This window comes from Leptodactylus fuscus, chromosome 1 (assembly GCF_031893055.1).
Source record: "Leptodactylus fuscus isolate aLepFus1 chromosome 1, aLepFus1.hap2, whole genome shotgun sequence".
Lineage (NCBI taxonomy): Eukaryota > Metazoa > Chordata > Amphibia > Anura > Leptodactylidae > Leptodactylus > Leptodactylus fuscus.
In genome coordinates, this window is record NC_134265.1 from 181,615,045 (window position 1) to 181,641,250 (window position 26,206).

Below are 26,206 nucleotides of genomic sequence, written 5' to 3' on the forward strand. Positions count from 1 at the left end.
CTCAGACCCTGTTTTTCAAATATGACATCTTTTACTTTACGTGAGAATAGCTTCATAATGCATTTACCTATCCAGGTGATTCCAAGATTGTTTTTTCGTGACACATTGTAGTTTATGTTGGTGGTAAATTTTGGTCATTATACTTTGCGTTTGTTTGTTAAAAAACGGACATTGTACTGAAAATTTCATAAAATTATCAATTTTGAAAGTTTCTGTTATTCTCGTGAAAACACAGACAGTCATAACACACAAAATTCTTCCTAATTAACATTTCCCATATGTCTACTTTATATTGGCATTGTTTCTTCAATGTCTTTTTACTTTTCTAGGAAGTTAGAAGGCTTGTAACTTTAATAGCAAATTGTCAGATTTTCAAGAAAATGTCAAGATTTTGTATTCTAGGGACCTATTTAGTTGTGAAGTGACTTTGAGGGGCCTATATAATAGAAAAGACCCATAAATGACCCCATTTTTGAAACGGTAGTCTTCAAACTATTCAAAATTGTATATAGGAACTTTATTAACCCTTTAGGTGTTCCACAGGAATTAATTCAAAATGAAGGTGAAATTTCCAAAAGTCACTTTTTTATGCACATTTTCCATTTCAAACCACATTTTTCCGTAACAATGAAGGGGTTAACAGCAAAACATACCATAATATTTATTTCTGTGATTCTGCAGTTTGTAGAAATATCCCATATGTGGCCCTACTGTGCAACGTGACTCAATACGTGTCCTCAAAATCAAAGAGCACCTTTAGGGATTTCGGGCAGCAATTTCATTAGGATGGATTTTAGATACCATGTTGCATTTACAGAGCCCTAGAAGTACCACAATAGTGGGAAACCTCCAAAAGTGACCCCATTTTGGAAACTGCACCCCTCAAAGAATTTATCAGGGGGTGTAGTGAGTATTAGTATCCCAAACGTGAATGCACAGCGGATGGTGAAGAGGTAATATGTATGCGGTGTGGAGGACATTGGAAGCACCAAATTCCCTACTATGTCCCAGTAGCTCCTATGATTGGGGGGTCACTTTGGGAGTCTCTTCTATTGTTTTTTTCTTGTAAGCTGCAAAACTGGTCTGTACCCTGATATACGGTCGCACTGCTTATATATTCCCCTTCTGACGCATTTGGCGATTTTGGGTTTTTTTTGTCTTCACATTATTCAAGCTATATTTTTTTTATTTTGTGTTGATGTGGCCATATGAGTGCTTTTATTTTTCTGGGATATGATGCATTTTGTAATGACACCATTTTTGGGTGCCTATAGCTTATTGGCTATTTTTTATTAACTCTTTTTTTGCTGGGTAAAAAGAAATCAATCAATTCTGGCATTGCATTTTACTTTTTAAATGTTTTTCCACATGGTGTACAGCATAAGTATCATGTGCTTTATTCTGCGGGTCGGTACGGTTATGGCGATACCTCATTTATAGGTTTTTTTTCTGCATTAGTAATTTTGCCGAACAAAAATCCATTTGGGGACATAAATCAATGTTTTTTGTATCGCCATCTTCTGAGATGCGTAACATTTTTATTTTTCAATTGACAGAGTTGGTTGAGGGCTTATTTTTTGCGAGACAACCTGTGCTTTTCATTGGTACTATTTTGGTGTACATAGGACTTTTTGATTACTTTTTATAGCATATTTTTTAAGGTGAGATGGCAAAAAAACATTATTTCCGGCGTTTTTTTTCCGTTTTTTTCCCCAACATTTACCATATAGGTGAAATAATGTTTTAGTTTTATGGTACAGGTTGTTACGGACGCGGCGATACCAAATATGCATTGTTTTTATTATTTTTTAGGTGTTTTTTTTTAATAACTCATTTGCTATAGAAAAAGGGAATTTTGGGGCTTTATTAATTAATTTATTTATTTCACACACTTTTTATTTATTTATTTATTAAACTTTTTTCACATTTTTTATTTCTCCTATTAGTGTACTTGAACCAGCAATACTCTGATTGCTGGTCCAGTACTATAGCCTGCAATACACGTGTATTGCAGGCTATATAGGAAGTGTGTCTCTGCAGACGCAGAGACACACTTCCGGGCAGGACGGCACGACAGCAAGGATCCAGCAGGTAAGCAGGGGTCCTAGCAGCCCGGGGTCACTAACCAGACCCCGGGCTACATAAAATTCATCAGGGCACCCTCCGATCTCGCCTCGGGGGGTGCCCAGGGGGGGGTGATGTGACCGAAAACACTCCCGATGTCGCGGACATGCGTCCGCGGCATCGGGAGGGTTAATACTGCCGATCGGAGTGGAGCTCTGACCAGCAATTCACTGGGGCAGCTCGTCCAGGCCCTCGGCTGTGTAATGCAGCCGAGTGCCAGGTGTAATGGCGCAGGAACAGCTTCTGTGCCGGCGCCATTACTGGTCAGTAATAGTACAGACCTGAGCGCTAACGTGCTACTTGCCAGGACGTACTATTACTGACCAGAGCGTTAAGGGGTTAAGGGTGGAATAGTATAGTAGTAGTTGGGGGTTCATTCTTAAATGTATTTAGGGGTTTGTAATTTTATTTTTATTGACTTTAGGTTAAAGGGGTTCTCCCATCTCAGTCTTTCAACCAAGCTGGATGCAGTGTCTGCATCTCACTTCCTGTATTTCTCTTCCTCCCCCCTCCTTCTGAACTGGACACACAATCCTTCTGCAGATCAGATATTATGCACATGCTTGTAGAGAATGGACTTAGTGTTATCTGTGTGTTTACATAGAGAGATAACACACTCCGCTTTATCAGCAAACTGCAATTATCTGAACTATTGTCCTGCTGGCACTCACCTGTCCTATCTCCCAGGTCCATGGTTATAGCAACTCAGTGTAAACAATGGGGGAAATAAATTCACATACCAGGCAAACAAAGCAGAATTTCTAAAGTAATATATTTAGGAAATGTCTTCGATTAACATAAGCTACCAGTACAGATAGGATCCTTGAGATGGGACAACCTCTTTAATTTAATATTGGTTTGGGGTGTGTCTAGATAGGGTTAAAATTGTTTTATTTAGGTTTAGGTAGATCTAGTTGTGGGCTCATTTTTAAATGTTTTTAGAGGTGTTAATGTGTATTTGTTATAGATTTATTGGGGTATTGTGTATAATTAATGTGTTTGGGGTGTTGCTAGATAGGGTTATAATTGTTTTATTTATTTTATATTCTATATTTGTGGCAGGACTACTATTAGTAACGTAGGTCTAGGTATGTAAATACCTAGGCAAAGAGTATTAATAGTGATACCGACACCACCACAAACCATTTTTAAATGTATCTATTACACACGTCCAACACAAATTTTATCCATGTATTTCAATAAAATTTTTTACAAACTTAACAAAATAAATGTATTTTTATCACAAAGAGAGCTTTGTGCATAGATACAGCCTTTAATACAGCAGAAATTTGGCTGGCATCCAACTTTCCCAGAAACAAATAAATATATTTATTGATTTATATATTTGATATTTAGAATATATATTATTTGTGTGGGGTGGGATATGTGAAAACGGCCAAAAATAGGACATGACCTATAGTCTGACAGTCCATGATACAAGTCATGTGACTAGCCCTCATTTAGTGAGGGTAAGTTCACACAGAGATTTTTGGTCAGGATTTTGAGGCCGTATCCACCTCAAAATCCTGATCAAAAAGACAGCTCCCAATGGGAGCTGCTCAGGAGTTTTTTCCGGGAGCTGTTTATTCCGGCTCCTGGGGAAAAAAAGCAAGATGCTCATTCATTGGGCCTAATCTGGAGTGGAGTGCGTGGCTGGATGCTGGTTCAGTGCACCGGCTTTCAGTTACGGCTACCCAGCTTTTGGCCCGGAACCTGAGGTGGCCTCCACCTCAGGTTCCGGACCAAAAATCTCCGTCTGAACTTACCTTCACAGTTAAATTAATGCTGCCATGTGACATCACATGTCCAGTATTCAGTGTTTTGTGAATCTAGCCTAAATGCTTCTGAATGTTCTGCTGCGAGGCACAGCAGCAAAGAAAAAAGCAAAAACAAAATCGTGATACTTTTTGCTATGTCTTAAAATCAGTTTCTCTGCATGTCCGCACAGACTTCAATCTTACATTGTAAAGAATTGAAAGAAGTGAAATCCAACAATGATTGACATGCTCTGGGTTTTAGTTACAGGTTCACAGCATATGGGTGAGATCTGCATAAATCCCATCCATAGTGCTGCCTACTGTAGATTTTGACAGCTAACCCACAGTGTGTGACCCCAACCAAAGTCAGGCTTTTCATTGGTTGTTATACCATTAGACAATTTTAATAAATCTGTGCCAAAGAGTTTAAAAGGTTAATCCAAAGACAAATATACATCACACATGCACAGGATAAATGATAAATGTGTGCCCACTGAAGGGTTAAGTGGTCTGACCACAGGATTACTAGAATGGGGGCATGAACCATGCTTTTGAAGGCATTTGAATGGAGTAGTGGTCACCTATGCACTTGGTGATGTCCCTGCCTATTTCTGTCAGTGCTATAGACTTTGAATAGAGAGATGTCACTCATGTGTGACCATTGTTCCATTCATATACCTACAGAATGGAGGCTTGGAATCCCCATTTTAGTGATCACGGGAGTCACAGCAATGATATATTTAGAATTTTTAGCCCTTGTGGCCATAACTAAAACTTTCTCCTCTTAGGGAGCCTGCACACGGAGTTACGCTCCACTCATTCTGATCATAAAATTCGTTCAGAATGAGCGCGTAAAAACCAGATCCCATTAATTTCTATGGGTGCCGGCATACGCACGTATCACATTGAAAGCAATAGGGGAAAAAAGCCTCCCATTGATTTCAATGGGGAGCGCATGTATGCCGGCACCCATGGAAATCAATGGGATCTGGTTTTCACGCGCTCCTTTTGAACGAATTTTACGTTCAAAATGAGCGGAGCATAACTCTGTGTGCAGGCTCCCTTATATCTGTATGTTGTTGAGGAGTTTCAGTGTGGATTTCACAACTGACACTATAAAGCCGTTTTTTTGGCCAGATTTTGACGCAGAATCCGCATCAGAATCCGGCTCAAAAAACTGCCTCCTATTGAAAACAATGGGTTCTTTTTTCCACGAGCGGTTTATTCCCGCTTGCGGAAAAAAGAAGCGACATGCCCTTTCTTCAGGCGGATTCCACAGCTGATTCAGCCGCTGACATCCACGGTGGTCTGAGGTGGCCTCTGCCTCAAAATCCGGTCCAAAACCCCCCCGTCTGAATCCGGCTTAATACACACGGCACCTAAATGTACATATACACATTTTACCTGGATAAACTGATTTCTAGCCCTCAACAGAAGTAAATCTGCTGTGTAGAAACTAATTCTTGTAGGTGGAAGGTAGGTACTGTACTTTATTGTTAGGTGGAAGCTGGAGAAAGAAATCTTGGGGGGGGGGGGGAATTGGCTTTTCAAACAACAATAATTATGAAAGTGGTAAATTGCTAAAATAGTTTTCCAGTGCTGCTACACAGTGCACATGAGTCTGAGCCACCACTGATTTCACTGAACACTGTGTAACATTGGCTATACGGTAACCCTCAAAACCTCATGACCAGTAACTTGAAGTATGCAATAAACAATAAATGTTTCACTGCATTCAGGGGCAGATTCGCCCCTGGTTCTGTCTCTTATTGTTCTCAGTGGGAGAAAGAGATCAGTGCAGGGTGCTGAAAATAAGCATCCAGCTCAGTCTTGCTGCGGATTCTGCAGCTCAAGTCTCCTTGCTGACTAGGCTCAATCATTTGGGCTTAATCAGCAGTTGTCAAGCCACAATGTAATGCCAATGTTCTGCACAACCATTCTGCCATGGGGAGCTGGGGGTTGAAAAATTAATGTTCGCCTCAAATTCCTCTTCATTTGAAATTTCCCCACTGTGGGACTATTAAAGGATTATCTTATCTTATCTTATTTTCTGCCATGTAACATTCCCTTAGGCCTGGGTTAAAGTGGCAGAATTTTTGCAGTAGAATCGGCTACAGAAATTCCAGCTCCCATTCGTGTAAGGGTGCATTCACACAGAGGAAAATGGTGCTGAATTTGATGTGGAATCCACGTCAGATTCAGCGCTGAAAAAAAAGCCTCCCATTGACTTCATTGGGTCCCTTTTCCTGCTAGTAGTTCTGAACAATAAAGATAGTAGTGCAATGATGGTGATGATCTGTGGTAGGGTATATGGCAGGTGCATCTGGAGAGTAGAGAAGTCTGATATATATGTCTATTCCCTTTCTAGTTTCTCCTTGTTTACAGCTATGAAAATTAGATTTTTGAAAGGTCTACCAACAATATATGCTGCTTCTAATATTATGTTGATAATATAATATCCAGGGACATAGGCAAGTGGGACCTTGGCAGGACTTGTGCTATGGTTGCTTTACACCAAAAAAGGTTCCCACAAGCTATACTGCCTATTAAATACAGGGTTAAGATACAGTAGTTCATTTTGACAAAAAAGCCAAACAGCAAATTTGGATTATGGGACTGTTTTTTGATTTATATACTGTTTCCTTATTGGTTTTTTTTTCTCTCTGTGGCTTATCAATGCTAAACGGAACAAAAAGAAGGAAGAAATGTAAATGGCAAGGTTTACATTATCATATCATAGATTCTATTGTGTTTGTGTATTTCGTACATGCTTGATAGGAATGATTTATACTGTTTGTATTAAAGAGTGTTTAACTGGCTAATTGTTTGATAACTGTGCGTCTAAGCAGTACTGTTGTGGCTCCACATCCTTTATAAGCTCCATTGTCTATCTCTGCGGCTATTCAATGAAACCAGTCAGCTTGGAAGGGGCTTTCTTTCTCACGAGAAGCTTCTAGTGAAAGTGGTATTATAGCAACTTGGCTACAAGGCGAGGAAGAAAATAGAACCCAGAGAAGCCTTTCCTAGAACATCACTGTATCTAATTTGCTGGGTTTATCTGTACATGAATGATAGAAAGAACTGTCCTTTTCCAAACTTCTTTGGCACATGAGTGATCCAGGGGAGTGGCTTCTAAGCCCCAGCTGTCCATGGTCTTACTGTCAGAGCCCATTAGCACTCAGTTAGTTTGGGATAACAGTCACAGGCAGTCACTGAGCACAGTCAGTAGTAACGTGCCAGAGACATGCAGCACCTCTTGTTTTTGCTCCCAGTATCTTTGTGTTTGTTCCAGATACACAGAGTAGGTGCAGTTGGATGTGGCCCTTGTGTCAGGGATGCCTGTAGAGCTGTCACCTGTGCAGCTCCTGAGCTGCTCAGCAAAGATGATTGTGACTGCTGCGACCTTTGCCTCAGCATAGAGGGAGAGGAATGTGGTGGACGAGATGAAACCAGAGCCCGTTGTGCTCCTGGCATGGTCTGTGTAAGCCGATCCAGTTTTGGAAGTGGATCTTCCACTTTTTCTGATGGAACCGGGTTCTGTTTGTGTGAAGAGGATGGCGCTGTATGTGGCTCTGATGGAAAGACCCATTCAAGTGTCTGTGCCCTTCGTCTGCACAGCTGGAAGACACAAAGCCAAGGCATAGGTTCTGTGCACAAGGTCCACGATGGAGAGTGTACATTTGGTAAGATCTTTCTAAATTTATTACAATTACTATTTTTTATTGAGGAGTGAATAATAAAGATAAAAGTATAGAGGAGATACTTTTTCTTTCTAAAAACTACATCCAAAACAGCATGTGTGAATCCAGTCCTACTAATAGAAGTGACGTAAGGAAGTTCTCTGTGACAGATTAAGTAAGACTTATTTCAGAGAGTACATTATGTGCTGAATCTTAATAATACATCATATGCTTTTGTTCCGAAACCACAGAACGATTACATCTATAAGGTTTGTACATTATGTTTATATACCGTATGTTCACAATCCATTTCAAATGGGGACACCCTCAAAGTTTTTATGCTGACCCACCATCTACAACAACTAAAAGTTAACTTTTAAGCTATAGGTTTATTTGCTTAGGGTCTTTATACGTGTAGTTGTGGTCTTGTGGTAAACTTTAGTTTTTGCTTAAGTTGTACTGTGGAAAGCGGAATTGTAAAGAGGAATAGCAGTCAGTATACGGTAATGACCAGACTACGAGTTCCCAGAACTACTAAGAGGGTGGCATGGTGTCAAGAAGCTCTTTTAGAAATGTTGGTGTCAGTCAAGAACTATTTAGAGTGTATATAGGTTAGGTTATTGTTGGTTTACTACTCAATCATAATGCAAAGCTAGCATTCCGTAAATTCACATGATTATGTATTTCATGGTTCTGTTTCTATGTTGTCTGTACTGCTTTTTATTTACTTTGCCTAAGGACTCAGCACAAGTGTTTAGGTTCTATTGTATCTTTGTCTCAGATTTCATTAGTTCTAGAAGATAATACAGTATATCAATATGTATGGCATTTTATGGAACTTGTTTGGCAGCACGTGGACAACGCATAGTTGTATGGAGCATTGCAACCGCCATGTACACAGTTGTTTGAGTGACAAAGAAAACATTGTTCTAGATGATGGAGAAAGTGCAGTATCCGCCTTTGTGGCCCATGTCTGCAGCTTTAAGTGCTGGACATTTTCATATCCTGTATACAAATGTCTAAACCATCGTAATAGTTGCTGTTACACAATGACAGGTCAGATGGCACATTTACAATGGTGCCATCATTTGTATACCGGGAAACCCCATGTTGCGGAAATCCAGAATGATTTTTTTTTCCTGCAGAAATGCAGTACAAAAAAATGTAGCATTTTACAGTAACAGCAAAGTGAATGAAATTCTGACTAATCCCATGCACACATTGCAGAAAAAAATCGCTGTGGGAAAGCTGCATTTTTGAAAAATGTAGCATGTCTGCCTTTTTCCCTATAGATTTAATAAGGGAAGAAAATCCACAGAGAAAAACTCAGCAAAAATGCCATGAAAATGCTGCGCAAAAGGCATGATGCATGATTTCATCTACTCTTTTTTTCCGCAGCATTCTGCAACGTGGGGCTTTAGCCTGAAGGGTTTCCAGCCCCAAATCAAATTTTCATACTGATGACCTATCCACAGGCAGGACTGTAATAGGAAAGGTGTTGCAATTTAGCAGAACCACTGGCTCTGGATAGGAGCAGTGCAGCGCGCGACGCCCGTCCAATGACAACTTCCGGCCCTGAGATGGGCAGATCAGATGATCTATAGAAGGATCTGGTGTCGGACCATGACAGATCACATAACAATGACTTATTCTGAGGATAGGTTATCAGTATGTAAATTCGATTTGCTGATAATGTAAAACACAGTGTTTTTTTGTCACAGCATTTCCGGCCACAATCAAAATAATGCCAACGTGGGGCCCTAGCCTTAATCTAAACTGAAAAATGGCCATTGTACATGTTGGGAAGAGGAGAATGATTATTGCAGCAAACCACTCCGTGACAAATTTTCTTCAAAAGCTACGCAATTTTTCTGCAATTATTTGACTGCATATAATATTTTGCCATATCTGAGATCACGAATGTTGGGTTTATGGTAAGTCCACACAAAACAGAATTGATCTGGGTTTTACTTGGAATTGCACATGAGATGTTACAAAAATCTATTGTTCAGATTTCAAATTATGCAACATGTCAATTTATGTCATGAATTTTACCCCCTTTACACCAGGGCTACACATTGTGCTGTGGGTTTTCTTTGCAGTGTGTAGATAGGAATTGTGTAAATCCATCCAATTCACTGCTACTGTAATACTTATAAGTGTTTTGCAATGAAGACTTGGATCCTACAGTATGTCAATTCTTGCTGTGGATTCTGTTGCGCTTTCAACCTATGCAATGCAAAGTTTGAAAACCTCTCGAACCACAGGCATTATACCGATCCCAAAAAGCAGCCATTTTATTTTTTTTCTGTGGACTGGTTCACTGCAGTATAACTCTCTGTAAACATTTCAAAGTGGACCTCAATTGATGTAGAAGGGATGAAATCTTTGGTAAACCTACATGACACATGAGGATTTTTCAGCGGATTCATTGCTAGATTTGAGGTTGCGACTTTGCAGTGGAAAAATTCCACTCTCACATACATGTAATCGTCTATATAATGGCAAAATAACAATGGTAATCTATTTGTACATCTACAGTCACTGCAGATTGTGTCATTGGACGTAAACCTATACAGAGCGATATGTTCATATTTGTACCATGAAAAGGTGTACGCACAATGTTTTATGGATCATTTCTAAGCTAATAAAAAATATTGCCTCTACAACAATTCTAGATTGACATACAGCACCTGTACTGTTATTTGTGCAAATAACTGGTTAATATACAGTTTATGATGCAATATTGCAAGGTCCTGACCATTAAAGTATACAGAGCTTATTAATAAATCTGCCCCAAGATTTGAGGTAAAACCATCTTTTCCAATGTATGTGTGCCATTTGTCTGCCAGTCTGCCGTGTATTGTGAATAGACCCATTCACAGTGTCATTCTTAGTAATTAGTCTTTAACTCTTTCTTATTGCTACATCACACCCTCTATAGGACACAGACATGCTTGTAGAAAACGGAAATTCTTTGTGCTGTGAATTCTAAGCATTCACTGGCTGAAGAGTATAAAGTTTTGATTTTGCGTCACACTTTCTTTCCTCTGTCAATCTTCTTCTGAGCCTTCTCTAATGGCTGCTTGATACAAAGACTACAGTTTGACATCATCTTGCAAATGGCATGAGTTCTGGATTCCAGCGAGTGGTATGCAATACAATGAAAGCTGAATACAAGAAGAGCACAATGGAAGAAGCTGCTTTTGTCATCACTGACAACACAATGACCCTTTGCATTGTAGGCGAGATCCTTTGTCAGCAGATTATGACTGGGCTATAATCTATTAAATGGCATTTTTCATATATACAAACCTCATCCTATAGCTTTTCTTGCGTTAGAGTATTATATCCAAAAATAAAATATAACACAATATAGCCATAGCACCATTCATTCATTCACACCAGTGTGTTTCAATTTTGTGAAACAGTGACGCTGAAAATAGAGGGCTTAGAGCTTTTATCAGTATGATGACCATCAGCAGTCAGAGACAAAGAAGTGCTTATGTATGCTAATTTAATGAGTGTACTAATTTTGCAAGCACCCCTAGGGAGCTGTGGTCAAAACACAGTGAACATGGGGTTATGTAACGTGCCATCTGCCAACTTATTAATGTCTGCAGAAACAATGATCTTCTCCCCTGGCACTCCCATTTGATTGATTGTCTATAAATGACTCGACTTCCCAAGAGAAGAGATTTAATAGTGCACTTGCTACTAGTCTGTTGTCAGACATGACTTTGAGTGCCTAATTTTTATGCCATTTTGGGTTTAAAAGTGCCAGAAAAGCAAAATGAATTTGTCGGGTAAATCTGTTTGGTATAATGGCATTTCTAAGCTTTGATTTCTTTTAAATCAATATGAGGATATTTAAGATTTCTTCGTCTTTCCTTCATGTGTTTCCTCTTCTCTCCTGTACATACGATAATTTGTAAAAACAATAAGAAGTAAAAAGAGAGCTACTTTTTGTGCTATGGCTTTGAGATGGTAAAGCTGGAGGAATATTGCAGGTAAAATGCTCACCTGTGTAAGTTATGTAGCCAAGGCACAACTCTCATTATAGCATACAGGAGGATAGGTGTGGGTATGCGGTAGATCTCCCATTCCAAGAGACCTTGTTGGTCCTTCACACCATATTCCAAAATATTATACAAATAGTGCAATGCTTTAGGCAAGGTATGAAATTGAAATCATTAGATATTTCACAAAAACTTAAGCGTGATCATTGTACTGTGAAGAGATGTGTGGCTGATTCATAGCACAGATGGGTTTGTGCAGATAAAGGCATCATGAGGAAGGTTTCTGCCAAATTCATCGATTTGAGAGAAGCTGATAAAATACCAGCCAAGACACACATGACTAATTTTGAAACCATATTATTTACTGATGAGGGCCATGCAACGCTGGATGGTCCAGATGAATGGAGTAGTGGATGGCCACTATGTCCCAACAAGGCTGTGATGTCAGCAAGGAGGTGACAGAGTCATATTTTGGGGCAGAATCATAGGGTCTTTGAAGGTGTGAAAATGACCTCTGCAAAGTAAATAGAGTTTGTGACTGACCACTTTCATGCAGAAAAGAATACTACTGAATCATTGGCTATTATGGGCATAAAAGGAGAGAAACTCATGGTGTGGCCACCAACCTTCCCTGACCTCAGCTCCATTAAGAACCTTTGGAGTATCCTCAACCAAATATCTATGACGATAGGAGGCAGTTCACATTAAAACAGCAGCTCTGGGAGGGTATTTTGACATCCTGCAAAGAAATTCAAGTAAAAACTATCCAAAAACTTGCCAGTTTAAAGGATGCAAGAATTATGAAGGTGATATCAAAGAAGGGCTCCTATGTTAACTTGTAACTTGGCCTGTTAAAATATTTTTGATTTAATTAGCTTTTGATTTCAGTAAATCTGACCACTTAATGCTGCAAATGCTGACTATTTTCAGTTCTTTACAACTTATAAAATGTTTAGAAACTCTGTTGTGCATAATAATTTTAAAATGTGGATTTTGTTTTTTTTTTAATTTGTGGAAAGATTTTTTTTTTTTTTTGGGTGGTTTGTCCAATAAAATTTGATTCACATTGTAACAGTTAAAGATTTGAACAGTATGCTGACTGTCATTTGCATCAACCATTTAGGAAGATTAGAGGAAAATATAATTTCCATAATAATTTGGAACGCAGTGTAGTCAATGCAGTGGTGAGTGATTATATATACAGTGTTGGCCAAAAGTATTGGCACCCCTGCAATTCTGTCAGATAATACTCATTTTCTTCCAGAAAATGATTACAATCACAAATTCTTTGGTATTATTATCTTCATTTAATTTGTCTTCAATGGAAAACCACAAAAAGAATTGTCAAAAAGCCAAATTGGATATAATTCAACACCAAACATAAAAAAGGGGGTGGACAAAAGTATTGGCACTGTTTGAAAAATCATGTGATGCTTCTCTAATTTGTGTAATTAACAGCACCTGTTACTTATCTGAGGCACCTAACAGGTGGTGACAATAACTAAATCACACTTGCAGCCAGCTGAAATGGATTAAAGTTGACTCAACCTCTGTCCTGTGTCCTTGTGTGTACCACATTGAGTATGGAAAAAAGAAAGAAGACCAAAGAACTGTCTGAGGACTTGAGAAGCAAAATTGTGAGGAAGCATGAGCAAGCTCAAGGCTACAAGTCCATCTCCAAAGACCTGAATGTTCTTGTGTCTACCGTGCGCAGTGTCATCAAGAAGTTTAAAGCCTATGGCACTTTGGCTAATCTCCCTAGATGTGGACGCAAAAGAAAAATTGACGAGAGATTTCAATGCAAGATTGTGCGGATGGTGGATAAAGAACCTCGACTAACATCCAAACAAGTTCAAGCTGCCCTGCAGTCCGAGGGTACAACAGTGTCAACCCGTACTATCCGTCAGCGTCTGAATGAAAAGGGACTGTATGGTAAGATACCCAGGAAGACCCCACTTCTTACCCAGAGACATAAAAAAGCCAGGCTGGAGTTTGTCAAAACTCAACTGAGAAAGCCAAAAACGTTTTGGAAGAATGTTCTCTGGTGTGGTCCGCAAAGTGGGGATGGAATTCGTATGAATCCCGTCCCCTTTGCTTGCAATGTAAAACGCCACAATTTTTCCCGCAGCGTTTCCACTACGGGCAAATCGCAGTGTTTACGTTCCCTGCTTCCAGTGCTATCAGCAAAGATCGTCTTGCAGAGGACACATTCTGTAAACAGTCTAGGGTTCTATTCAGATCACGGTTTTAACATCTTTGTTTTACATCTGTTTAAGGGATGCAAAACAACGGGTGCAAAAAGAATGGGGGAAACTGATGGTCATCTTTTTACAAAGACATAAATGTTAAAAAAAATAAATAAATAAAAAAAAATCTGTTTTTTTGAAGGACACAAACATAGCATACCATACTTTTGTGTCCTTCCAAAAAAATGGACAGAAACGGATATGTTTTGTTTTTTTTTTAACATTGATGTCTATGTAAACGGAGGACCATAAGATTGCATCCATTGTATTCTTTAGGCCGGGGCCCCATGGGCCGGAAACGCCGCGATTTGCCCACAGCGGAGACGCTGCAGGAAAAATTGCGGTGTTGTACAGTGCTTGCAAACTGGATGGGATTCATGCAAATCCCATACCCACTTTGCGGAAAAGATTGCAGCGCAGACACGCAGCGATTTGCAAAGTCGTTGCGGCTTTGTAAATTGCAGAATGTCAATTATATCTACGGAAATGCCAGCGGCTTTCCCATAGATATAATGTTAAGAGAAAGTCCACAGAGGAAAACTCTGTGAACTTTCTCTTAAAAGCGCTGCGGAAAGAACCGCAATGCGTTCACGCAGCGGTTCTTCCCCCAGCACTTTAGTGCTGCAGATACGGCCCCACACAGATTTAAAAAACATGATCTGAATAGAGCCTTAACTGCTTTTGTCATTTATCATACAAAAAATAAACTCCATATTTGTACTGTAGTTCTGCGGTATTTCATTTTAGCTCACACTGTGTTTACAGACACCACTTTTGCTGTACAAATGGTACATGTGAACACAGCTCAAGAAAACTGTAATTAGTGGGATTCACCTGTCAGTAACATTCTGTATTATGAATTTTTACCTGTCAGTCAGATTGCCCACTGGGCCAGCTAACCATCTGTTATATGGATGTTGACAGAGAAAATGAGCTGGCACAATATTCTTTACCCTGTCATCGTAATAGTGAGATAAGGATCTTTTACTTTTTTTTATCTTTTATTTTTACATTGTATATATCCTATTTTTAGTTTATTTGCAGGTGATGTCAATCTTCTCTAGAACATCACTTCTAATTTAAGCGAGTATCTTGGGATTTGCATGATATGGTAATGTTCACATGTGGCAGACTTGTGCAACTGAACATCATGTCTGTTAGGAGCTGGGAAATCTGTATGGTGCTATTTTAATAGGGGCTTTATTGCTAACTGTCAGGATTCTCAATTCAGCTGCTATTGCTTTAAGGTTACCGTGTCAACCTGAGACGCTTCTGTAGTTTCAGAATTTCACTGGGTTTATCCAATTAGTAGCAGAGGGTCATATTTAATTCCCGCCCTCCTGAAACAGGGGCTTATTTCATTCTCTAGTTTGGCTCTTAGATCAAGTGTATTGGTGTTAGGAGTGGGTCCTGCAGGTTGCTCTCCCGGCGCACAGCGCCACCTGCGGGTCAGTGTAAGTCCAGCTTTCACCTTACTGAGCATGCTCAGACTTTTGGAGCCGCTCATAAGCTAAGTGTCATTTCTCCCCTACTGAGCATGAGCGGTGAGGTCATGACCACCGCCACTATTGGGCGGGGTGTTCCCTTTAAATAGTCTGAGCTGACGCCTGCCGGGTGCTCACACTTTGATTGTAATTTTGACTGAAAGTCCACGGAAGTTGTTAATGACAGTAGTTTCAGGGATAGGCTGCAATATTCAGGCAGGTTGCCAGACTAGGCCCAGTGGCGTAACTACCGTGGTAGCAGCAGTAGCAGCTGCCACAGGGCCCGGGACATTAGGGGCCCGGTGGCAGCCGCTACCGCTGCTTTTTTTTTTTTTTTTAATAGGCCGTTACCGGCTGGAGTTACTCCAGCCGCTAACGGGCCCTATATACTTACCGATCCTGGCAGGGGCCGGGATCGGTAAGTGACACTGCGGGCCCCACAAGCACTATTATACTCGGGGGTCTTTTCGGACCCCCGAGTATAATGATCGGAAGTGCAGGAGAGGTAACTGAACATAAAAAACTGTGTTACCTACCTCTCCAGGCTCCGCGCAGGCTTCGGCCTACTTGTGTGACATCTCAGACGTCACATGATCGGGGCCTGTGTCCTTATGCGTCGCGACGCCAGCGGGGAGACAGGTAAGTTACAGTGTTTTGTTTTTTTTTTAATGTTGTTCTGCCCCCGGGTCTCCGATTATTATACTCTGGGGTCTGAAAAGACCCCAGAGTATAATAATTGTTAATGGGTGTCCACAACGGGGCATAATAGTGGGTGAAGGGGCCACAATGGGGGATAATACTGTGTGTAGGGCCACTATGGGGGATAATACTGTGTGCAGGGGCCACTATGGTGCATAATAGTGTGTGCAGGGGCCACTATGGGGTATAATAATGTGTGCAGGGGCCACTATGGGGTATAATAATGTGTGCAGGGGCCACTATGGGGTATAATAATGTGTGCAGGGGCCACTATGGGGTATAATAATGTGTGCAGGGGCCACTATGGGGTATAATAATGTGTGCAGGGGCCACTATGGGGTATAATACTGTGTGCAGGGGCCACTATGGGGTATAATACTGTGTGCAGGGGCCACTAAGGGACATAATACTGTGTGCAGGGGCCACTATGGGGTATAATAATGTGTGCAGGGGCCACTATGGGGTATAATAATGTGTGCAGGGGCCACTATGGGGTATAATACTGTGTGCAGGGGCCACTATGGGGTATAATACTGTGTGCAGGGGCCACTATGGGGTATAATAATGTGTGCAGGGGCCACTATGGGGTATAATAATGTGTGCAGGGGCCACTATGGGGTATAATAATGTGTGCAGGGGCCACTATGGGGTATAATAATGTGTGCAGGGGCCACTATGGGGTATAATAATGTGTGCAGGGGCCACTATGGGGTATAATACTGTGTGCAGGGGCCACTATGGGGTATAATACTGTGTGCAGGGGCCACTATGGGGTATAATACTGTGTGCAGGGGCCACTATGGGGTATAATAATGTGTGCAGGGGCCACTATGGGGTATAATAATGTGTGCAGGGGCCACTATGGGGTATAATACTGTGTGCAGGGGCCACTATGGGGTATAATACTGTGTGCAGGGGCCACTATGGGGTATAATAATGTGTGCAGGGGCCACTATGGGGTATAATAATGTGTGCAGGGGCCACTATGGAGCGTAATAGTGTGCGTAGGAATGCGGGGGGTGGGGTCGTGCAGGGTTTTCGGCGTTGGTCAGGGTTTTCGATGTCAGCTGGGGGGGGGGGAAACATGTCAAAGGTTCGCCACGGGGCCCCGCCATTCCTAGTTACGCCACTGACTAGGGCCTCTGTGTGGGGTTCCTCTGCTTCATTCTGGGTGCTGTTAGTTAGGACCTGTAAACCCTGAACTGTCAACTCTGCACCAGGGCTACGAGCAGTAGAGACTGTTCCAGCCTGTGGAGCTGCAGCAGGTTTGGTCTCTGAGATAGCCTTATTTAGTCTGTCAAACTTACTTGGTAACTCCTAGCTGTTGCAGGAGAACTCCTAGCTGTTGCAGGAGAACTCCTAGCTGTTGCAGGAGAACTCCTAGCTGTTGCAGGAGCATGCAAACTTCCATGGTGACTCCTAGTTGTTGCAGGAGCATGTGTGTTTGCTGACTGGGGTGAGTTAACCCTTGGCAGCCTTGTTTGTTTAAGCAGTACTGGTGCACCTGGCCAGTGAGCTTAATTGGCAGGGTTTAGTTGCACCCTGTTCACATTGAGTACCGCACCACTGGCCGTGTTTGTTGCACTCTGTTCACAGTGAGTACCACGCTGCACCTTGGCCAGTGTTTGTTGCACCCTGTTCACATTGAGTTCAGACATACAGCCGCCCACTGGGCCTGTGGACCTCGCTGCAGTATTCTGCAGACTAGAGGTTCTGTCGTTAAAAATTTTTTTTTTTATATATATATATATATATATATATATATATATATATATATATATATATATATATATATATATATATAATATATACACACAGAACCACAGAACAATTGGATTTGCCTTATTCTGAATCTCTGCTTGTTTCTGGTTATTCATTTGTCTGCTGAGTCTGCCTATGACATACCTATTTGCAACAGAACTTTGCCTTTGTATTGGATGTCCATTTTATCTCGACTCTGCATCTGGCAACATCTCCTGATATTGACCATTTGCCTGGACATGTATTCGCACGTTTCAGTTCTGTCCTGTAAGTTAATTGTGGGTTCTGGTTTAGACTTCAGTTAGGGGAGCATTTATTTCCTGTACTGTTTCTGGTGGTGATAACTTGGACCCCCAAATTCAGCAAAAGCCTTTTAGCATTGTGGCTGGCGCTGGTGAATGCATTTTGACGGATGGGCCTATCATTGCACTGCAGTACTGGATTTAAATGCTTGTTCTACTGCTCTGCATTAGCATCCAGATTCTGCTTTTACTGATATTTGCTCTTTATATTCAATCATAACACTTAAGAAACTTAAGAAATTCTTAAGAAATTGTAGCCCTCAAATACTGACCAGGCATCTATAATGACAGTTATCCTTGAATACTGTACCTAGTTCTGATCCGCTGCTGCTGTAATATTTGCCCAGCATATACTCTGTGATACATAGGAAAAACCATACCAGGGCTTCTACACCAATTGAGCCCATTGAGAGAAAAATAGTGTTTATGATGTTTCATCTTAATGGATGGTAATATTCCTGTATTTATGCAATAGATTTTTGTGTCTACATGTGATGTAACAGTGTAAGCTATGAACGGTTTACATAAACATATTGGACATACTTTGTAAATAAGTTTCTGAGCTATGGGGCACATCTGGATATACGGGATGTAGACAACTAGTACTCCTTATTCAGATAATGTCATGTATACACTAACAAGTAGAGAATCCTATATAAGATAAATTATTTTTTATAGTGTGATAATGGTGCACTCTGTAATTGTGCCAAGACCTTAAAAAAATCCAACATGTACAGTGCCTATCTCTGGTGCCTGAGGCGTATTATGCTTACATAGGAGACAGCGGTTAGGAAATTAGGCTTTCCCTGACTGCTGTCATGAAGTTGGGGTGGGGACAGCCCCCTCTAAAGGGTTATTCAGGTTGTCTGTAATAGATTATCTATCCTCAAATACACCTGGGTCACCTGTTGATCATCTGGTTGAAATGTCTGAGGCACCTGTACGAGCCATGACCCCTTCACTGTTTGCATCACACATCATCAGTTTATAGTGGCCGTGCAACAGGCTATAATTATTTGCTATAAAACAGCATGCAAGGTAAACAGTAAAGGAGTCATGGTGCTCACACAAGCATCATGGTCCCTTTAAATAACTAATCAGCAGGGTCCTGGGTGTTTGGACCCCCAATGATCTCTTATTGATGACCCATCCTGAGGATAGATCATCAATACAAAGGAACTGGGATAATCCTTTTAAGGCTGCATTCACACTGAGTAACGCTGGCGTTTCTTGTGCTTATTTTTGCACATACGCGGCGCTAACGCGGCGCTATGTGCAAAAATAAGCACAAAAAACGCCAGCGTTACTCAGTGTGAATGCAGCCTAAAAATTGAGGGCCTATCATTAAGATGAGAACACAGCTCCCAGTATTGTTTACATGCCAGGCACTGTGCTGCTCACTCATCGTATTTCCCTATATTATGCCTTTCAAGTTTCTGGAATACTGCTGCAGCACTAATAAGAATATACTGTAGAGAAGTGGAAGGGGGCCCTCACTCAAAGATTTGCATCTGGGCCCACAAGACTTTAGTTAATGCCAAAAGGTTAAAAGCAATCACTCTTTATGCAATTGTATCCTCACCGTCATAGAGGCCTCATATCCAGCCATGTCCAAGTTGATAAGAACTGTCCTTTTTAGTTTCATTTTATTATGTAGCTAGATATCATCGTATTTATTTCCAATGATATAAAGCACATTGTGAAGTCCTATCATATGATGGTGGGGTGGAATCTTTATAATAACCCTTCCGGCATATTACTAGTTATTTAGCAATATAAGGAATGTGCTTGCCTAGGAAATTCTTGAGTCTAAATTAGTGTAGAGATTACAAAAGCATATATGATTAATGTGCCATAAGAAATCCTACGGAAACCATTCCAATATAAAATAATTGAAGAATGGAACGCTAAATGTGCTATTGAAGTATTTAATTTTGTGTCCTCTGCATACATATTTGGCAGGTTCATCTTGTTCTGCCGCCTGACAGGATGTATGATTTGATTAACCCCCTGCACACAGGGAATGGGGCCTCTTGTAATATTCTCCTCTGAGAGGTTCACTGCTACTGATCCTGGCTGTTAATAGACAAAGCTTGTGCCTTCGTATTGCATTACTCCTCTTGAATATTTATTTCTTGCCATCCGCACCAAGGGCTTTCATAGTCATTTTATTCCTAAAGCTCACATAGATCAGTCGGGATTAGGAAAAGCTTTGGTCTGGTCTGTGGCCTGTGCTTCATTGAGATCTATTATTCAAAGCTGATCCACTGCTGAATAGCAAGTGCCTGTGTCTTTGAAGTGTAATTCAACCTGACAGTGCCCAGCACAACAATTTGCAAATACACTGGTTACACTTTGCACCTGGGTCTCGTTCTGTTTGTCCTTTTAGCAGGTTTTTTTAATTATTTTGTTGCAGATAATTACATGAATACAACGGAAATGTGTGGAAATAGTTTATCTATGTATAACTAATGGTACAATGTTTTAATAGTAATTACAGTAAAATGATTTTATTCTCACATCTAATAGTCCAAAAGTTCTGGTTCTGATTGTCTGTACTTTGACACAGTACTTTACAGCCCCCAACCAAAAAGTGCAGTTTCACACCAGCACCCGGTCTCCACTTTGCGTGTTTCTGTTCTGCCCGAGAAACTGGACAAGAGACAGAAACCCAGCAGTCAATTTTCATATCCATTCACTTGAATGGGTTTGCAAAGTGTCCGCCTGTGAGAATCTTGTGCCTCTCCACAGCAAAACCGTTTTTTTTCAACCGGACACAAAGTCCTGCATGTGCGACTTTGTGTACGGTAAAAAAAAAATGGTGCGTTCCCCCTGTGCTCCAAGCACACCCGCATCATCGCCTCTCACTGCCACCTTAGTTCATTCTCTTAATGCCCCCCTTTCCCCATCTCCTCCTGATCTTCTTTCTTGCATAAGCATCCAACCCTACGCTATACGCGGTTGAAACCCCAAATACGTCCAGTCGGCTCTGTTAGTTCAGGTTCGGGCACAGCTGACTGCGCATGCTCCGTCTGCCATTTTGCAGTGGTATGTTACATAAGCACATAACAGTTGGAAAAAATTGGATATACCACCCAGCTATACACTACAGTGAAGAAACTGTCGATTGTAGCTTGCATTGGGACGAGAAACCCTGCATAGAATACACCAGGCTCTGGGACCAGCTAACATAATTTTCACGATTCTGATAAAAATTATCATACTTCTTGTAATGTTCAATTAATCAAATAAACTCAATAAAAGCTCTACTTCAAGCCTAATTACCAGCAAAAAGGATATCCAGTCTCATAATATAATATAATATAATATAATATAATATAATTGCTTAAATTACCCAGGAAGCCAAAACCTACAAATGAATTGTACAATAAATATTCCCAGACAATTGATACCAATAAATAACTCCAAACACAAATCTAGCATTCTAGCAGAATGGGCTGAAATGTGATTGCAGTTCAGACTTTGCAAGGTTTTACATAATCGTACGTGCAATTTATCTGAAATCTAAACAATATGCTGAAAAATCTATATTTTAGATTTTTTTTTTTTTAAATTTCGCCATTCACTTCATTTAAATGTAAGTTTCTATTAAAAAAAAAAAGAGTGGCTGGGAAACCCAATATCAATAATTTTCACTTTCTCCCTATTCTATATATTCACTTGTAACTGGAAGGCTATTAATAAGAAACAGAAAAAGGTTTCTGCTGCTATTCTGATATTGAACAGATCTTATTAAGCAGAGCTTAGTTTCACTAGCCTAGTGAGAGAACAATGAGTGAGGCTTTCCTGCCAAGAAAATGGGTGACCCCTGACTGTTTCCTTGTAATTAAACCTCTGCACTACTGACGATTAGATGAACAAGAAATTAGCTTTATGAAATGCTAGTTGAATTCCAATTATCAAAGTGTGAGGAGAAGCCACAAGTAATTGGAGATCATTAAAATGTGGCAGAGCATTGAAACATCCCGTATGTTCATTTTTCTCAAGGTTTGTACTAAAATGAGTGACATTGAAGGAAGAATACACCCAAGAGTAATGGGATCTACACAGTTACAAATGAATGCGTAATGCCTCCTTTCCTTACGTACAAATACCCCAGTGAATATATTCTGATACTATTAATAAAAAATATAGATATTTGTATACTTTAAGCCAATATTATGAAATACCTAACATGTATAATGGCCAGGTATAGTATATTCCAGTCTGAACAGCTTTGCCACTTGGTTGAATAGACTAGTACTAGCCGTGCTATTTGGTTTACTTGTGTTGTTCACCCTTTGGGTTGGTGAATGCTTTATAGTTTAACAGTGGTGATGTTGTTGTCAGGGCCACATCTGCTATAGGGCAGGAATAGTATCTTGCCTCAGGCAGCAGATTGCTGAATCCCTCAGGGGGCGACAGTGACAGTATTTGTTGGGTGCCCAGGGTTTCATTTGAAGCAAACACATTCAAAATGACACTGCTATTATTCTACTCTGAGGTCTTTTCATAGCCTAGAATATAATAAGCGGAGGCCCAAGGGAGATGGTTAAACACAACAATCTATCTTCCTCACCTCCCAGGACTCCGGTGCAGCTCCCTGTTCTCTTTGGCACTGGTAAGGCTGGATTACACCAGCATCATTTTGTGTCATGATGCCAACGTGACCCCTGAGGTCCAATTGTTTGTTGTGTTTGATCATATCACTTGGATCTATTCTTTATTATACTCTGTGTTCTGAAATGACCCTAGAGCATAATAATAGCTCGTGAGTGGCAAACCACTAAAATTCATATATGCCACTATCAGATACTATACTGTGTAGAGGGGCCAATATAGGACATTATACTGTATTAAGGCCAAAATGGGACATTATATTGTGTGCTGTATTGTACATTATTCTTTTTTTATGTACTGTAGATTGTCAGCCCACATAGAGCTCACAATGTAGATTTTTCCCTATCAGTATGTCAGTTTTTGGAATATAGGATAGAAATCCATGCAAACACGCGGAGAACATACAAACTCCTTGCAGATGGATTTTTGCCCTTGGTGGGATTTGAACACCAGGATCCCAGCGCTGCTAGGCTGCAGTGCTAACCACTGAGCCATTGTGTGGCCCCTGTACATTATTCTTAATGGGGTTTTGCAGGAATTGGATAAACTTTAAAGGGGTTGGGGCAACAAAAAAAATAAAATACATACTTGTCACTGGCGCTGTGTTTGCTACCGCAGCCCATTCGTTGCGCGCCTTGCCTCACTCCCCAGAAACCCTGCACATCGTGTGACTGCTGAGGCTACTGATTGGCTTCAGTGGTCACATGTGGCGCATAGCTTTTGGAGACCAAGTGGGCTTTGGCAACAGACACTGGAGTTACTCCTGCCCAGGGTCCCCCTTTCCCTGGAGTTTGTCTAATTCCTTGACCACCCCTCTATGCTAAGCACTGAGGCTGAGTGGATATATCCAATTTGCCAACTAGCTACAAAGAACACAAAAGCAACAACATTTGTGTACAAGCAGAGTGAGGGAACTCTCTGTCTATTCACAGTGTGATGTCCTATATTACCGTAGAGGAAAAACATATCAGCTAGAATCAATATCCCCGCCATACATTGCTTAAAGCAGGTTATCTTTTAAGTTGTCCATAAACAATAAAAGCAGCTCTACCTGGTGTGTATGGCGCCTCCCTATTACTTCCCTCTCCCAATTCAGAACACATAGGGCAGATTTATTACGACTCGTGTTTTATATGCCAGTCTTTACAGCCTTAAGAAAGGCCCTGACTGATCTTGTGTCTTCATAAATCAGACACAGAGTCCCATGCACCATGATGGCGGTATATGGCAGTTAGAAATAGGCATACAGTGCCACTGTAACTCTTACTATAAAACTGGCATGAGTTGTAATGAATTTGTTAGTTTGAGGCATCCCTGTCTTGGCCTGCCCTGCTCACATTTGCACAATGTTTCATGTGAGGTTATAGAACTGAGGTTGTGGAGCATGGTTGGCATAAGAAGGGCTTTGCGCCAAATGTTCACCACAATCTCATGTAGTTATGTACTATACTGTAGTGAGTGTACTAGAGAGCCAGTCAGTGTATGCACTTCCCTAAGAAAATAGTTTTACCAGTGATATGACCGTGCTGATTTGTTAGAACCTCCAACCAAGCATTGTGTGATGAGTCTTTTTCAAGTTACAGGGGTCCATTCTATGTTGAAATCACTGGAATTTAATAATAAAACTCTATGGAAAACTAGTATTTGGTTGTGAGCACCCCAACGTTTCACCAAAAATATAAAAACATGGAGATAAAGAAACATCAGTAGATATGTAATATAGACATAACAAATTCCACATTAAAATCAGAACTGATTGACGCTATGATGATCACAGGAACTTTTCAGGGTCCTGAAAAGCATACATTGTGCACTCAAAAAATAATATGGAGCTGCTCTCACCGGTGGCGTAACTACCGTAGAGGCAGCGGAGGCGGCTGCCACAGGGCCCGGGTCATTAGGGGGCCTGGTGACAGCTGCTACCGCTGCGTTTTTTTTTTTTTTTTTTAATAGGACGTTATGGGCCCTATTCACTTGCCGATCCTGGCTGGGCAGACCCCCGAGTATAATGATTGGAGGCCCGGGAGAGGTAAGGGAACATAACAAACACTGTTACTTACCTCTCCACAATCCTGCCAGCTGCCGGGCCTCCTTCCTACTTGTCTGACGTCACATGAACCCGGCCTGTGTCCCGGGTCATGTGATGTCTGACGTCATTGCAGAAGGACGGCAGCAGAGAAGACAGCGTAGGAGCAGGGAGACAGGTAAGAAACAGTAATTTTTTATGTTTTTATTCCCCCGGGTCTCCGATTATTATACTCTGGAGTCTGAAAAGACCCCAGAGTATAATAATTGTTTATGGGTGGCCACAGTGGGACATAATACTGTGTGCAGGGGCAACTATTGGGGATGATACTGTGTGCAGGGGCCAGTATGGGCTATAATGCTGTGTGCAGGGGCCACTATGGGGGATAATACTGTGTGCAGAGGCCACTATGGGGGATAATACTGTGTGCAGGGGCCACTAATGGACATAATAAGGTGTGATGATGCTGATAACCAACAGAGAAGTATTGTTCTACACTATAGTGCAGAGGTGGTGCTAGTCACTGCATGCACCTCAAATATTATTTTGGTGGTGCCGCACGGTGGCTCAGTGGTTAGTACTGCCAAGGGCAAAAAAACATCTGCAAGGAGTTTGTATGTTCTCCCCGTGTTTGCATGGATTTCCATCCCATATTCCAAAGACATACTGATGTGGGGCTCACATTCTACATTTAAAAATATATTGTTCTAGTGTAGTGAAATGTCCATGTGCGGGCCATATTTCTGCATATTTCTGAACTCTGCAGTATGAATTGATCTCATTGCATCAAGTGTGTGATGATACATTGAGCTCCCAAATGGCTGAAGCACTACTGTCTCAAGCTCACAATTTTGTCGAAACACGGAAAATCCATATTGCTAAAAACAACATACTGTATGCTTGTATGTATACTTGAGTTACATGTTTATTTTTTTCTTAAACACGAAACAATACCGTAAAGCTAGGATGATATGTAGTCTGACTCTCTCTTGTTTTTAGCTGTCTCTCATTTCTATCTACTACATTTGGTTCAGAGAGATCTCCGATATGCTGTAGGTTTAAGACCATCTCAGAGATAACAAAGGAGGCCAGCAGGCACTTGGCAGGTATTAATGCCTGGTCTCAAGGGGAATAATTTGGGGATTTTGTGAGAGCTGCATCATCTTCCAGCACAGTCAATTAGGCACTTACACATGCAGATATACTTGTTACAATGGTAAATTTGCAGAAGACATGTCTTCTAACAGATGGTCCTTCTTTCCCTCAAATCCTTTTTGGAGAAATGATGTGACCTCTTGCAGCTGCCAATATAGCTGTGGGAGTCCTGGCTCCTGGCGGATTGCTCATTATTCTATGAGCATACAGTATGCCAACAGAATATGCCATACTGCACCACTGTCATTCCCCAGTATAATAGAAAAGCACCAGGGGTGGCTCTCTTATCATGCCATAATTATTTAATGGTGCTCTTTTATTTAGATGTTGGTT

At 40.9% G+C, this 26,206-nt stretch overlaps 1 protein-coding gene across 1 annotated transcript in view; it reads left to right on the forward strand.

Annotated features, from left to right (window-relative positions):
- The first annotated feature begins 6,942 nt into the window (after positions 1-6,942).
- IGFBPL1 (insulin like growth factor binding protein like 1) overlaps positions 6,943-26,206 on the forward strand; it is a 40,811-nt gene continuing 21,547 nt past the window's right edge. Inside the window, exon 1 of the mRNA XM_075280350.1 lies at positions 6,943-7,564. Coding sequence (XP_075136451.1) covers positions 7,126-7,564 — 439 coding nt within the window. The 5' untranslated portion in view covers positions 6,943-7,125. The remainder of the gene's footprint in view (positions 7,565-26,206) is intronic.